The following is a 15,647-nucleotide window of genomic DNA, read 5'->3' as shown; positions in this document are numbered from 1 at the left end:
CGCTCGCGCCTGCGCCGCGGAAGCCGGAAGTGCGCCGCAGGGAGGGCCGTGACGTGACGTGGTGTGGCGTGGCTTGCGTCATCCCTCGGCGCCGCGGACGGGCGCCGGAAGTCATGGAGGTAGAGTTGCGGTCGTCGGTTCTCCTGAGCGCGCCCCTCGGAGTGCGGCGCGGGAAGCGCCGTCCGGGCCGCAGCCGGTGCCGCGGCGGAGGAGGGCGGCCGTGCCTGCGCTGGGTGGGCGCCTGCTGGACCCGTCCCGCCCCGCCCTCCTGCTTCTTGTCGCCGCCCGACTCCACGTCGTTCCTGGGGCCCGAGGTCCCGGCTGCAGTCCGCGAGGACGTGGTGTGGGGGCCGAGGGGACGCTCTGCGCGCGTGTGTAGGCTCTGTGGCCGCGACAGCCACGGCCCGGAGCTGTTCACAGGGGCCGGGGGCGTGCAGGCACAACGCGGCGTTGGTTATAGTTTTTGTTCTGACTGGCTTTCGCCCCTAAGGGAAGTTTTCACTAGGTGGTACCCTGAGCAGTGTGGGAAGTATGTGTAGATACTCGCCTCTGGCTCACATTTGCAAGTCAGAATTACATTGGACATTTTTAGGCCATTTTGATAACGTAAAACTAAATCACAAGGGTCTCATTAACTGACCGTAGATCGGATTCAGTGGGGTTGCCTCAAAATAAGGATTTTACTTACATTCCTGTCTCAGGGAGTTCAATGTCAGTCATCTGTCAGCAGTTTTAGCACTAGCTGCTACTTTCTGAGTACTATGTGCTAGGTGCTTTTCAAGTATTATCTCTAATTACGGCAACCAGAGAAGGTGATAATATTTTGCACCGCTTTACAGTTAAAAGCCTCGGGTATGTTAAGTAACGTTTTCAAGGCAAGAGGTAAAGAGGCTGAGAAAGGATTCAAACTCAGTTCATTCTAGCTCTCAAGCACAGGCCGTTTGCACTACCCCATGCTGCTCTGGACAAGACACTGAAGTATCAAAAATGACATGGGAGGTGCACACACATGCACACAAACATGCAGGGTTTCTGGCTTCTAGCGGGGGACAGGCATGTTCCTGAGTGTAATACACAGGATGATGTATTTATTGTCATGAGTGACAATCAGAGCATTGCAGCATCTAATGTTTGTTGATTTGAGGTTGGATTTTATTGTCTAACAGAGTATGGGCTTAAAAGTTAACCTAGAAGCCAACTTGTAGAATTGTATGTGTGTTGGTAGGGGTAGAATATAGCCATTCCTCAGATCTGAAGGTCTTGGAGACTTGGAGGGGTGTATTGCAGCTCAGGGTAGGAGGAGCCAATCATTCATGTAACTCTTATGTTTCATTTATTGTGTGCCAGGGTCTGTGCTGTGTCCTGGGGATACAACGTTGTATAAGACGTGGTCTCTGTGCTGTAAGATGTTACTGTTTGGTTGAGTCTGAGGGACAACTGTGTTGATCCAGTGTCTACAACCAAAAGAGACCCTTTTTACAACTTCAGGTGCCAAATCCAGGGCCCACTCTGCTAGTGGTGTAGATGGGCTTTTGTGCAGAAATATCATTTCTGCCTGTCACCTGTCACTCCAGAACTACAGCTCATTCCTTTAGAGTTCGAATCCTTTTTAAAAATGCAAGGAGTCCCTTTTGATGTGAATGTGACCTTTTAGAGTTATATTTCTGTGTTAGTCCAGAGACAAACCACACTAGATTTTGCACTAAGATAATTTGGTATAAAGAGTTAACTAGGTAAAAATTGTTAACTAGTTATCTGAAAGGATAAAAAGAGATCTCTGCAAGTAGTATCGTGGACACGGCAGCTGCGGGAAGCAGTCACTCCCCCTAGGACTGAGGGAGCTAAGGGAAGTGGTCGGAAGTTTAAAGCTTAGAAACTTAGAGGAGGGCACCTGCATGGCTGAAACTCAGGGGTCTAAGGAGGAAACTGTGCTGTCCAGCTATGTGTAAGGGCCTGGCAAGTCTGGGAAGCAGAGTTCTGAAGGGAAGGCACTGACGCATGGTGTTGTGTCTGTGGTGGGCATTCGGTGGTAAAGCTGGGCCTACAGGTGTTGGGAAGACTGCAGACTGAGTTCCGCTGCTGCTTCAGGGCAGTGCTCAAAGGAATAGGAAGCGCACAGGAAGCCCCAGGCTGCAGGCAGCGGGAGCAAGTCCCCTCTCCCCTGCCGTCCAGCAGTGCTCCTAGGGTTGTGCACCAACTGGCTGAGCAGGTGTCCCAGAGGACCACTGAACATTCCACACGAGTCTCTCGGGCAGCACCTCACCTGTTAGGGCCTGAAAGGATTGCTTGACAACCAGGCCTGAGAAGGGGAAGTGAAGCCTTTGGGGACAGGAATAGTGGACAGGATAACAGGGTGATGCTGACCAGGATGGAGGAACTTAAGCTGACTGGCTTCCAAATCAGGGAGCTACCAGGGCTTATTGATATTAGAACACAGAGATCCCTGAACTTGATACATCACATAAAGACCCCAGGTCAGTTTTAGACCTCGAATGTGATCTCTTTGCAGGTTTATAAGATGAGCTTCGTGTAATGTCGAGAAAATTATGAAAATTTGGTTTTATTTAATCCTTCATGGAAAAGAAGTGTGGTTTGCTGCTTTTTACACCATATAGGGAGTCGGAGTTATGCTTTTTGCTTCTCTTTTAACTCATTATGCTTGATTTTCTGTTTTCCCACCCCTCATTAAAAAATGCTTATTTTGATAACTTTAGGATAGCAAAAGAATGCTGAAAGGAATAAGGCACTATCCATAAAATACACTGAGCTTCTGTAAATTCTTAAATACTACGATTAATAAAGTAATTAAAAATCTTTAAGCATTTACTTGGAAATATTTGCATAAGTAATCTTTAGTTAACATTTAATCACAATGTTTTAATCATATAGTTCTCATGACATTCGGAAAGTGTGTTAACACAGTAGCTATACCTGAGTATATTCTATACTCAGAATAGAATATACTCAGAATAGACAGAATAGAATTTTCATGTAACTTAAATATATACTAAAATTAATTTTTACTTCATGTTAAGCAGTGTGTTTTATATTTCAGATAGAGGATCCTATTACCACGTGTCTTTCTCCTTCAGTGTATGATATGATTTGTAAACTCGGGTTTGAAGCCAGAGAAAATTGCGATATCAGTAGTATTGTAACTCAAAATGGTGAAGTATGCTGGACAACAATTACAGACTGTGTGGTTTATACAGAATCAGGTTTGTACTTTCTCTGAAGCCCAAACGCCCATCAATACTGTTGCATTTAAAATGTCTTGACCTGTAAAATTTCCCTCTCTGCTCATTTGAAAGAGAAATGGAATTTCTTAATTTGAAAGACAAAAGGAATTGGTGTGGAAAGAGGGAATGAGGCAGAGAAGCATAGGAGAGTTAAGGGAAAGCTGGGCTCTGAAAACCAGGTGTGAGAAGAAAGGGGTTGGGAGGCAGTGAGGGCTGAGGGGCTCTCAGCTTACAGCCCATGATCCGGGTGGAAGAGGGAAGAAGATAGAAGTCATATGAATTAAGGGTATAGAATGACCAGTGTTACATACAATTAGTTTAAATGTCTTCCAGACATTCTTGTATGTCTTTTGAAGTAGGGATGTGGGATGGGAAAAATAATAATAATTGTAAAAATTATAAGCGAATGTGCTGTGGCCCAGTAATTCCATCCAGGAACGTACAAGACAGACCCAGTCACAGGTATGAACGTGTGTTTGTGCCAAGTTACTGCAGCATTTTGTAATAGAAAAAAAAAGAAAGAAAGAAAGAAAAAACATTGGAAATAGCCAAATGTCAAGCGGTAGTGGATTGATTAAATAAATTATGAAAAAAATGCATGCAAGGGAATATTATGCAGTGGTGAAAAAGAGTGAGGAGGCCCATCTTTCTGATCCAGAAATCTCTCTGAGCTGTATGGCTGAGTGAAAAAATAGGAGGAGCACATAGTTGTATTATTTGCTTGTGTATGTATAAATATTTCTAAATACACCCAAGGAATTTATAACAGTAGCTGCTATAGGAAGGAGAACTGGCGGCAGGAGGGAGACTTTCACCCTTTTATATTTTTTGGTCGTGAACCATGTGAATGTTCAACCAAAACTTATCAAAAAAACAAAACCAAAAATTCATATTCTAAATAGGTTCCAAAATAATTAATAATTATTATTATTAATAATGTCATTGGAAATCTCATAGTCTAATAATGTTACATTAAAAAGTCAGGTTAAAATATTATATATAACAACATGAAGCTGATTTTGTACAAACAGATAAAGAGATTGAAAAAATGAAAAAATATTTGTTCTCTTCTTTGAACCTTTCTTTATTTTTCAAACTCGCTAATGAGAGTTTTTCTTTTATAAGCAGATAAACACTATGTAACTTATTTTCAACAGCATGAGTATCTTTATTGTAAGTTCAATTATAAACTGGTTGCCAACTTTATGGAAATTTCATAATTAAAGCCCTTTTTCTTTGATGATTTAGGCATTTGCATCACACGATGTGGAGCTGTGGTACTAACTTGCTTTCTTTTCCTTGAAGCCCAGGGTCTGGATTACAGGGGAAGCGTGAGGCTGCTGGGCCCTGTGTGCCAGGCTGTCCACTTACATTTGTCGTCTCTGACCAAGGGGCAGTTTGAAACGCGATATTCACCTGGGCTCCAGTGGACAGGTGTTCCAGAGGTTCGGCTTTTGAACAACCTTTAGAAATAAAAGACCGCAGATTCCACTTAGAAGCCCTTATTACTTGCTGATTTTAAAGGGGTCTCCTCCATCCTCTGGGCCCTCAGCTGTAAGAAGGCTTGAGTGTTGCAAGGCAAAGTTGGAGCTGTTTGCAAAGCCCACAAAGCCTGAGCTGAGACATCCTTTGACCAAAGGAGGTTTTTGGATGCAGTGTCAGGATTGGGGTTTAGGGACCTAGTTTGGTGCATGGGTGCTGGTCCTGGGACTGAGAAAAATGGACAGCTCCAGAAAAAAAGAAAGACCTTACAGACCGGTAGTAAGGTGTTCTTGAGACGGTGGGACTGGGAGACCGGAGGTGGGGATGCTTGGCTTGTTGAGGGCGAATAGAAGGGAGGAGGAATAGCTTGGGGCCCAAACCTTGTTTTGGATGGCTTGATGGTTGGTTTGGTGGTTCAAACCAACCATTTCACTTGGAACATTAAATGATTACAGTAGAGCAGTAACTATAAAAGAGTCTAATTCTAAAATACTTTGGATTTCCTAATGTAGGGTGGAAGGGTGTTCCCTTTTCCCTGTGTAGTAGCTCCCTTAAGTGGCAGGGTGAGCTGCCTTATGTTTATCTATTTTTAAGAACTAATCAAAATGGGAAATAAGATTTAGGTCAAAATATTTGACCTTTCAGTTTACAATTATGCCAGATTTATTGCTTTTAATAAACATTTAAATAAAGAAAGAACTTTCCAAAAACTCCTTAGATATCGAACGCCTAAGGAGTTAAACATCTCTCTTGATTCTTCGGATATTGTTATATTTATATAGAAAATGTTTACCTATACCAAAAAAGTCATTAAAATATGCCAATTGAAATCATCAGAGGTTTGAACTTCATTAATAGAACTGTGCCTTTGAGAAATAATACTTATTGAACACGAATTCTAACATATGTCTTATTCTAAACAGTTATTTCGTGAAATGTTTGATGCCTTGGGAAGTCTTCAATCTCTTGCTATTTCTCTTAGCTTAATGAAGCTGACATCATGTCTGGAGCGAGCCCTGGCTGACGTAAGTGTGAGGACTCTCGTTGTTGGTGCAGTAAAGTATCAGAAAGAACATTAACCTGTTTTGCAGTTTAGCTCAGATTTCTTGATTTTAAGTATTGTTTTCCTATACAATCACTTAGCACAGATTTTTAAAATATTTTTCTTTTTGAACGATTATGAGATCAAAAATGTCGGTGTCTTCGCTACTTTTGTCCTCTCATTTGTACAGACACTTGCTTTATGGGCAGTTTTCTTGTTAACATCATCTGACTTATAATACGATTGTTACACAATATTTGTTTGAATTTTAGGTGTATTTACTGATTGGGAAGGAATGCCCCTTTCTTTTAAGAGATCTGATTGCATCTGAGGAGCTCGCTCAAGTCTTTGGGCAGTCTGTGGTAAGCTTGTTCACCTAAACCTGACGGAGTAGACACAGCGCGAAACAGTCGATGTTAGCTGTACTTCTGTTCCTCAAAAATTGATGCTCTGTTAGGAAAAAATTAATTTCAGTGATTCAAGCATATTTTCCTTTCCCACATCCCCTTTCCAGCCAAAAGACACACCTCCCTCTTGTCCTGAGTGTTCATGTGGTTTGATAATAGCCTCTGGTGTGATGACTGCTGGTGTGTGGGCCTCAGATGTAAGAGCCTCAGGTGTAGTAGTAACCTTTGATGTGATGACCTCTGGTGGGATAGCCTCTGATAAAATAACCTCTGGGGGGCCAGGCAGATGAGCAATTTGAAGTCTTTTGATCCACTGATTACATATTAATTATAGTACTAATTCTGCAAGTTATAGATTGTAATACTAACTTCTAGAATAAAATTTTAACCCTTTAAAGATTGATATTATAGTTTTATTATTAAAAAAATCAATATTTTTAACATCTGAGAAATTATACCTTTTGCAGCTGTTCAAACTTACAGTGGAAAAAAATTTAGATGCCAATTAAAAAATATGCAGAGCTATGTACGTTTTCAAACCTTCTAGAGGCCACATGATCAAGTTCGTTTAAGACCAGTGAATAACCTTCAGGCAACTGAATAAGGCCAGGCTGAGGTGAAGGAGGAAGCCAGGGTAGTGCCAAGCCGGGAGGACACTACAAACAAGACATTAAGAAACCCGTTGTCAGTAGAGCTTTCCCACTCTTACGGTGGTTCCTTACCCCTTGTCAGCTTAAGGATTGTTTTCTTTGGTGGAGGATGTGGAGGGAAGTACAGACTGCTTGGTGTCACGCTGAATTCTTAAGTTCTGTCGTTTTCTTCTGCTCTTTGTTTTCTGCCTGTGTTGTGCAGTGAGCCTTTTGCCTACCCGCAGCCCTTTTCGTTCCCAGATAATTTTTCTAGTTGGTTAGCATATATATTTCTGATTGTCCAGATGGTATGAACAATTAATTTTAAATAATACTAAATTTAAAACAATATTAAATTATTAATATTATAGTCATTAACATTTAATTAAGTTAATAGTAAAGTATTTAAAAATAGTGTGAGAACCAAGACTTCCCAGAATAGCATCGAAGGACTGGCTGTCAAGCTTTTTGACATTGAGTTGAAACCCCTCTTTATAACTTCCTGCCCTTTGAGGGAAATCCAGAATGCATCTGTTTCCTCTTCCCAGTGAGTCTTTAAGTTGTATGAAGACAGCTTCAGTCCTCTCCTGAGTCTCCTTGAGGCTCAGCTCTTCTTTCATATGACATGGGGTTGAGTTCTTTTAGTCTCTGAATGGCTTCCATTTTTCTGAATCTCCTCTAAGGTGTGGTGCTTCAGGCCCAGAGGTAGCCCATGGAAAGGTATAATTATTGCAGTTTGATAAGCAGGGTCCTTGTATTGGGAGAATCTTTGCTTTGTAGATGGAGGGACAGAGCAGGTGAACGGTGAGCTTCAAGTCAGAGAAGAGGCTGGAGCCTCTGTGGTCTGGCTGTTCTGCCCTGTATATTTTGTCATGAGCACACGCTGCTTACTGTGGAGTTTCTGTTTATCACTTTCTGTTTTGTTTTATCTAGATACTGGCCATGTTGATGTATGGTATGAAAGCAGTGTAGCCTGGGTGGGATCTCATCCCCCTTTGTGGCTTTGTGGCCTCTGAAGCCTTGGTCTCACCTCTCCTTGCTTATATTTTTCTCTTCTGCATAGTGGGAATAATAGTGCTTTCCTCAGAGGTTGTCCTGAGGGTGAGTGAGTCACAAATAAACACAAAACGTGTCTGACATGTTCAACGCTCAGCAAGTGTTGGTCTGGTATTATTGTTCTCATTACTATATACCGTTGGTTCCATTACTTCTGAGAACAGAGCTCACATGATCCCAGTGTTGTATTGATTTGCTCAGTGACCCGGTGATCTGCCTCCTCACCACCTAGATGGATGTGCTCAAGGTCTTCGTGGGCTCTCCGTGCGGACTCAACCTCCGCAATGTTCTGTGGCACGGCTTCGCGGCGCCTCAGGAGATTCCTCCAAAGTAAGGTGCTGTGGGAGGGATTCTCTCTCTTTTTTGATATACTTAAGAGTTTGTTTTATTTTGAATTTCACATCAAGGAAAGATGTATTTTGAGAAGAAGGAGAGTTTGGGGACAGGATTTTGAAGCTAAAACTGAATGTTAGTGGCAGAATGACTGGCGTGATGATAGGGTTATGATTTCACTGACTCGCGCCCCAGAAGCTCAGGTGATGACGGGCACAGCGCCCTGGTGCGTGGGAGACCCGAGGTTCAAGCTCACAGGTTTCTGAGATGTCACTGGTCCTCCCGACCACTGCACAGCTCCATCCCCACAGCCCGTGGAGTTTCCTGCAATTTAATGCTGTTTTATTTTCTTAATTTTAAACTTTTTTTTTTGAAAGTAGAGCTTTTTATATGTGTGCTGAGTTCATTTTTCTAATGGATCTCTATGGTATTTTCCACTAGATACTGTTCAATGATGATATTGTTGACAGCAGGATTGGGTCAACTACTAAAGGGTTACCTTCAGCAAACTAAGCGCACATTGGCACATCGACCTTTCATAATTCTTACAAGCTTAGAGGATTTGATCGTTTTCCCTGGTAAGTTCCACATGCCACATTTTTCCTGAATATATCTCTGTAAAGATATTTATAGAGTTATTAAATAGCATTGAGACTTGAACTCTGTAGGTGGAATAGTTATTCTCCAAGGGCAAGATGCCTTTGAAAGCCTTCATGAAGGCTCTATGAAATGCCTTCATGAAGAACCTCTTAAATTGGGCCCCATCACCCCCTACCTCTTCCCACAGCGCCCCAGGGCTGTCTGAGGGCCATGGCTGCGTGACTCAACGCTAATGATAAAGCTAGTTCATCATGCACACATGTTGGCTACAAATGCCTTTGGACCAGTTTGCAGCGCACTTTCCCTTCTCCTTTTAGCTCTCGTGCCTTTGTACTCATAAACATTATGCCAAAAGTACCAGTAGTATAAATGTTCTCCTATATCATCTTTTGTTTTCTTTTCGTGAGAAAGCCATTTACCAAATTAGTGGGGTTGGGGGACACAGGACTTTGAAAGAGCAATTAAACCATGTGCTTGTTCCAGGCTCATTCTTTTCCACTTTGGCTGAAGTGTTGTGTCTGTATTTGCTGATGTTAATCCTGGAGGGAACAGTACAGATCATCTTGGTCCTGGCAGTCTTAGCCTTTTTGTATCATGGATCCTTCTGGTAGTTAGGTGACTGCCAATAATGTATATACTCTTTTTGTTTTGTTTTGTTTTGTTTTTTTGCGGTACGCGGGCCTCTCACTGCTGTGGCCTCTCCCGTTGCGGAGCACAGGCTCCGGATGCACAGGCTCAGCGGCCATGGCTCACGGGCCCAGCCGCTCCGCGGCATGTGGGATCTTCCCAGACCGGGGCACAAACCTGCATCCCCTGCATCGGCAGGTGGACTCTCAACCACTGCACCACCAGGGAAACCCAATGTATATACTCTTTAAGACTTTATTTTTGTAGAGCAGTTCTAAGTTTACAGCAACATCAAGAGGGAGATGCGGAGATTTCTCGTCCACGCCCCTCCCCCCCCCGCCCCTGCACAGCCTCCCCCATTATCAACATCTCTCACCAGAGGGTACATTTTTTACCAAGGATAAACCTACATTGACAAGTCATAATCACCATAAGTCCATAGTTTACCTTTGGGTTCACAGTTGGTTCCTGTATCTTCTGAAGATATATTTAATTTTCTTGGTCAGTGTGGTCAGCTTGTTGACCCTGAACTCCTCTACTCAAAGTTGTTGTAGCTTAAATCACTAAAGAGATGTAGTTGCCCACGTTCCCTTTTTCCAAGGGTGCCTGTGGTCACCTGCAACCCTGGCGCTAGTTCAGGTGGTCTCACGCTTAGGTGGCACACTGCCTGGGGCCCACGGTTTATCTTCCTGAAGAGGTCGGCTCAGTGGCATCACTCCCTAAGTGTGTTTACACCTTTTTTTTCAGTTGATTAGTGTGGTTGTGCTTAAAAACATTTGCTCTTTTTACAGATGTTACTTATGAGGTACTTTCAGTATTAGAAGAAGTGATTAAGAAATCCACTTTTATACTAAAAATCATGTTGCCATATTGGGAAGTTGCATTAATCAACTTCAAGTCTCACAGGTACCTGAAGTGTGGCATTACAAAGTGGTCATTGGCAGCTTGGAGGCCAGGCCTTCTTAAAACCCTAACCTTCCTGCTTTGTCGCTATTGGAGTTGGAGCAGGTAGGAGCGGGACTGACTCGAGCAGACCCGAGCATAGAATATCTTCATATAATTAACTAAAAGGCATCTTGTAACTGTGTTTTAAACATTATTGTTTTGTACTGTTTTTATACAATTAATAAAGATAATTATTTTGTATTTAACTAATGAATTTATATTTATTTAAAAATTTTAAAAAATGTTTTTGGCTGCACTGTGCAGCTTGTGGGATCTCAGTTCCCCTATCAGGGATTGAACCCGAGCCACAGCAAGCAGTGAAAGCCCGGAATCCTAGCCACTGGGCCACCAGGGAACTCCCTAATAATTATTTTTCAGAATCAACTTATTAATATTTTTTTGAGTTCTTACTGTGACTGAAACATAGTGTTCAATGTTAGAGAATCATGAGAGAAAGAAGATATCTGTTTGTCTCTGTGTTCCCTGGGGAGCAGGCCCAGGGGTGTAAGCATCAGGAGGTCGGTGGTCTTTACTTCCTTTCACGTTACCTTATCCTGATACGTACATTTGATTGGGTACCTTGAGAACCCACTGAAATCCTGGTTTCTGAGTATTTTTTAGAAGTGATGAAACAAGTTTAGCAGATCTTTGATGACACTTTATTCTACTGCAGCTGCTAAAAATGTTTCATCATACATTAAAACACTGGAAAATAGTTTTACATCCACTAGTCTAATGAGATTTTGATTCTGTTTTTGTTTCTCATATTAGTAATGTCACTCCTCCTTGCTTTGGACACATATTGGTAGTATCTGGAATACAGCACCCTTATTATGGTGTTGGTGCCAGTGTTAACTTTGAAAACATGAAGTTTTGCTTATTTCCTTCAATTTCACAGGTTTGCTGACTGTGCCATATTGTTATTGGTGCAACTAGAGACTGGACTTAGGAAAGTTTTTGCCACAGTTAACAAATGTCCAAAGAGACTTCTGACTGCTGAGGTACACTGCTTTAAATGGTTGATGGTGACTGTTGTTGCTGTATTGACATTTTTCTGTGCCTAATTAAAAGCTTTTAATATCATATTTTTGCTTATTGTTAAATGAATTTTTTAGCTAAGAACTTTCTTTGGAAAGCTTGACTGTCATTTTTTGTGGCTTCCTATTGTGATTTTATATGTTACATATTTATTTTATTTGTGATTGTCTTTGAGGGTTCCGTCATATTTCCAAGTAGTCTGTTTGTTTGTTTTGTTTTTGCTTTTTTGTTTTTTGGGGGTTTTTTTTGCAGTACGCGGGCCTCTCACTGTTGTGGCCTCTCCCGTTGTGGAGCACAGGCTCCGGATGCGCAGGCTCAGTGGCCATGGCCCACGGGCCCAGCCGCTCTGCGGCTTGTGGGATCTTCCCGGACCGGGGCACGAACCCGTGTCCCCTGCATCGGCAGGCGGACTCTCAACCACTACCCCACCAGGGAGGCCCTCCAAGTAGTCTTTTAAACCTAATGGTGTCATAAAATGAGTTGACACTTAGGTTTTCTCTGTAGCCATATTTACTGGTGTACTATTGTAACCCCATGAGGTGGGCCGTGGGTGGTCTACAGTATGCCCTTCTCGAAGGATACTGCTTCCTTTTGGCCAAAACTGCCAGGGAGGCTTAGTGATGTCTCTGGGTGGCCATGGGCCTAGTTAGCTATGGGAGAATCCATTAGGTAGGGGAAAGGGAGAGTATATATTATGGGACAAACAGCAGCATCTACCATACTTGCTATTCTTGTTTCTTTCACTAGTTCAGCTTCCTCTTTGTGCCCCTTTATATAGGCATTCCTCAGCATTCTGTTCTCAACCCTGTACTCTCTTTATATTTATTCCTTGGGAGACCTCACATAATACCATACCTTAAGCTGTTACCTGTGTGGGAGCAACACCAATTAGTAAATTCTTTGAAACTAATAAAAATGAAAGCACAACATGGCAAAAGTTGTTGATGCAGCTAAAGCAGTGCCAAGAGGGCAATTTATAGCATTAAGTTCCAGCAGTCTCCAAGGCATTGTCTCTAACTCACAGTACTTTGATCTCCTGAGTTAGGTTTACACCTGTTTGTTGAATGTCTTCATGTGAGTTTTTCCCAGCATCTCAAATTTACTTTATTTCAGAAAAGCAAATTTTTTCTTCCACAAATTTGTTCTCTGGTATTTATTCCTTATTATCCTTATCCTCTGAATTGCTCTGCACCAAGCTTTAACACCATCTTACGCTCTGCCTGCGCTCCATTCTCCTCATGGACTTGCCCTGCCGATCAGTTCTGCCCCTGATTTGTCTTGTGGTCCTTCAGTGCTGAGGCCTCACCTGGCTCCCCATCACGCTCACCTGGTAACTCATCTCCCACAAGTCTTCATGATTCTCCTTCTCTAATCCATACCCACACTGCCACTAATTATTTTCTAAACTCACGAGTATTCCTGTTTCTTTTATGGTTTCCTCTGCTTAGAAACCTTCCAAGGCTCCCAGCCCCTGCCTGCAAGGCTCACACTTCTGCATGGCTTGTAAGGATGTCAGAGTCTGGCCTCAGCCTTTCTCCAGTTTGTTTTCCCTCTGATTCCCCAGCATAATTTAAGCTCCTCACCAGTTCCTGAACATGCATGTCTTTCCTCTCACTTTGCCCACTGTCCCCTGCCTGACCACTCCCGGCCACAGTGGTTACCTCCCAGAGCCACATCTACTCAGATCTAACAGCTGCTTTTCTCTGCGTTCTCTTTCTGTCTTATCCTGAGGCAGTTCTGCTTTGCCTTATGTGCATTTTTGTAGAGCTCTCTGGTGTAGGCCCCTTTGGAGGGGGTCACCCATATTTATGTCTGCTGGTGCCCACACCCGGTGCCTTTGATGTAGGCTCTGCCCAGTCCAGTGTTGTGGAGTGAAGCCTGGGTCTTCCAGCAGAAACTAGAGCCCCAGTTGTCACAGCTCTCACTCGAGTGCTCTTAGAATTGACTTCATGGTAACGTGACCAGTCACTGCACGGCTCTGTGGTGTCATGAATTTGGTTATTTAGTTGTCATTTCACTGCACAAGTAAATAGTGTGACCGTTTCTACAGAGGATGTAGTTTATCGAAGAATATCTTAAATTTTAGCCCAGGCTTTTATCCAGAATAAACATAGCATCAATTTATTTACAAAGCAATACATACGTGAAAATTATAAAGTGCTGTGCAAATGCTATAATTATTTATTGAATACTTGTTATGGCATAAGGTCTCTTCAGAATCAATGCAGGATATGAAGATGAGCAAAGACCTAGTGACTTTTAGAAGCCTGTGTGTATTAGGGGTGAGAGATAAGACATTTATACCAACTCCATAAAATAAGGTAGAAGTTGGGCATTCCCTGGCAGTCCAGTGGTTAGGACAACGCAATTTCTCTGCCGTGGCCCGGCTTCGATCCCTGGTCAGGGAACTAAGATCCCGCAAGCTGCACGGCGTGGCAGAAAAAAAAAAGGTAGAATTTAATTCACATCGTTTATGGAGATGAATGAAAAGTTCAGCTTTTTTGAGGAAGTAGTGGGGATATTTAGTAGGCAATTGAACATTTAGAATAGAGCTTGGAAAAAATTTTAGGGTCAGCAATACATGGGCTTTAGAGTCATCTGCACAGTATGTTCAGGAGTCTTTGATAATATTAAAATGAAAATACGTTAATAAGCATTAATAAGTATAACACATTTCTTGAGCACCTGACTTCCACAAAATACTGATTTTGACACACAGTGTGTAAAATCCTACTGAATTCCCCAAGCAGCCTTTGAGATGGGCATTCCTCACTTCCAGTTTTGCAGAGAAACCTGAGCATGGAGGTGCTCGGGGTTTCACTTGTAGAAGGTGTGGAAGTTGGAATTAGAGTGCTGAGGCAGCCTGGCCCCGAGCCGTGTCTTTAAAGTCTGGGCTAATTATACCAAGAAGCATGAAAAACAAAGGCTATTTGTTGGAGAAAATATTCAGTTGTGCTCACTTGCACACAAATACCAGCATCAGTAGAAGTGCTCTTTGTGAGTAGTGATTTGTGAAGTTGTGGCATCATAAGTGTTAGAAGTATCTGAAAGATGTTTAAAAAAAGAAAAAAGAGAAAAAATGCTTGGAGGGTAAAATATTTAAGTATGCTAGCCACATGTATGCCTTAAAAGCCCAGTTTGTATGAAGAAATTGAACAGCCATTTTACCCTTAATTTGCAAAATAAAAATGCTATTTTCTTATCAAGTCCTTAAACTGAATTACAAACTTTAAATTCAAATCTATGAGATCATAAAGACCCGTTAACTGAGATATGCTGATTTAGATCAGACCTCTGGAAATCTGGACTATGATACTTCTGACTTTTATTGTCATTTCTATCTAGTATTTATTACTGCTTTCACTCAGGCCTGATTCTCAAATATTGGCATTAACCTAAAATGGAGAGCTAATGATTGAAGTTGCAAATAAGCCAGATGCTTTCTGTCTGTGATCAGTAGTCCATGAACAATAAAAAAACATTTCTCGACAGAAAAGAAAAAAAAAAGTATCTGAGCTACAGTACTTGTTAGAGCAGTATTCTAACACGGCTAGACTGCCAGGCTTGCTGGATTTTCATGTCTTTTATGTTGTGTTTATGTTGTCAATGACATTCTTCCCAAAGTGTTGCTAGATAAAGATTTATTTACAAAAGAAGGTTTCATATTTGTGGCCCTGTGCTAGAATTTTTTCCTGCTTTGAATAGTGTCACACTACTTGTATTTTACTTTAATTATTTCTTTTATTTCCTTTTCTGAAGTCAACAGCTCTTTATACTACCTTTGATGAGGTAAGTAAACTTATAAGGTATTTTGAAACAAATAAAACATTGTATTCTTTTAAAATTAAAATTAAAGATCAGCCATAAATCATGTGCTTACAGGAAAATGTTGATAGTCATATAAGCAAAAAAAAAAGAAAAAAGAAAAAGGTGATGATAGTGTTGAATATAGTTTTCAGACTAATTGAGACCCAGTCTTATTAACCTAGTTTCTAAAGTTATGGAAAGGCCATAACATACATATATACATATATACACACGTATATACATGTACACATACACAGTGTTTGCAAATACACATAAACACACATATACACGTATACCTGTATACACACAATACACATAAACACACAAATACACATATACATATATATGCACATAAATGCACACACCCATATATACATGAATATATATAAACACACATATACACACCTATATACATGTAAATATACTTAAACACATACACACA

General features: G+C 41.7%; 1 protein-coding gene across 17 annotated transcripts in view; it reads left to right on the top strand.

The window, feature by feature from the left end:
• Positions 1-99: 99 nt before the first annotated feature.
• ERMARD (ER membrane associated RNA degradation) overlaps positions 100-15,647 on the top strand; it is a 30,151-nt gene continuing 14,603 nt past the window's right edge. For 9 of the 17 annotated variants that reach the window (XR_009534018.1, XM_060115301.1, XM_060115291.1 and 6 more), the window contains exons 1-10: positions 107-233; positions 3,056-3,218; positions 4,545-4,684; positions 5,645-5,746; positions 6,036-6,125; positions 8,088-8,185; positions 8,630-8,766; positions 10,207-10,423; positions 11,259-11,361; positions 15,158-15,187. Coding sequence is in view for 16 of the 17 variants with exons in the window: in XM_060115301.1 (XP_059971284.1) it covers positions 114-233; positions 3,056-3,218; positions 4,545-4,684; positions 5,645-5,746; positions 6,036-6,125; positions 8,088-8,185; positions 8,630-8,766; positions 10,207-10,423; positions 11,259-11,361; positions 15,158-15,187 (1,200 nt within the window). In the remaining variant the exon portion in view is untranslated. The other 8 variants (XM_060115293.1, XM_060115292.1, XM_060115302.1 and 5 more) reach the window with 5 other exon arrangements.

Source organism: Mesoplodon densirostris, chromosome 12 (assembly GCF_025265405.1).
Source record: "Mesoplodon densirostris isolate mMesDen1 chromosome 12, mMesDen1 primary haplotype, whole genome shotgun sequence".
NCBI classification, from domain to species: domain Eukaryota; kingdom Metazoa; phylum Chordata; class Mammalia; order Artiodactyla; family Ziphiidae; genus Mesoplodon; species Mesoplodon densirostris.
The sequence above is the reverse complement of the archived record's forward strand: the minus strand, read 5'-3'. Positions and strand labels throughout refer to the sequence as shown.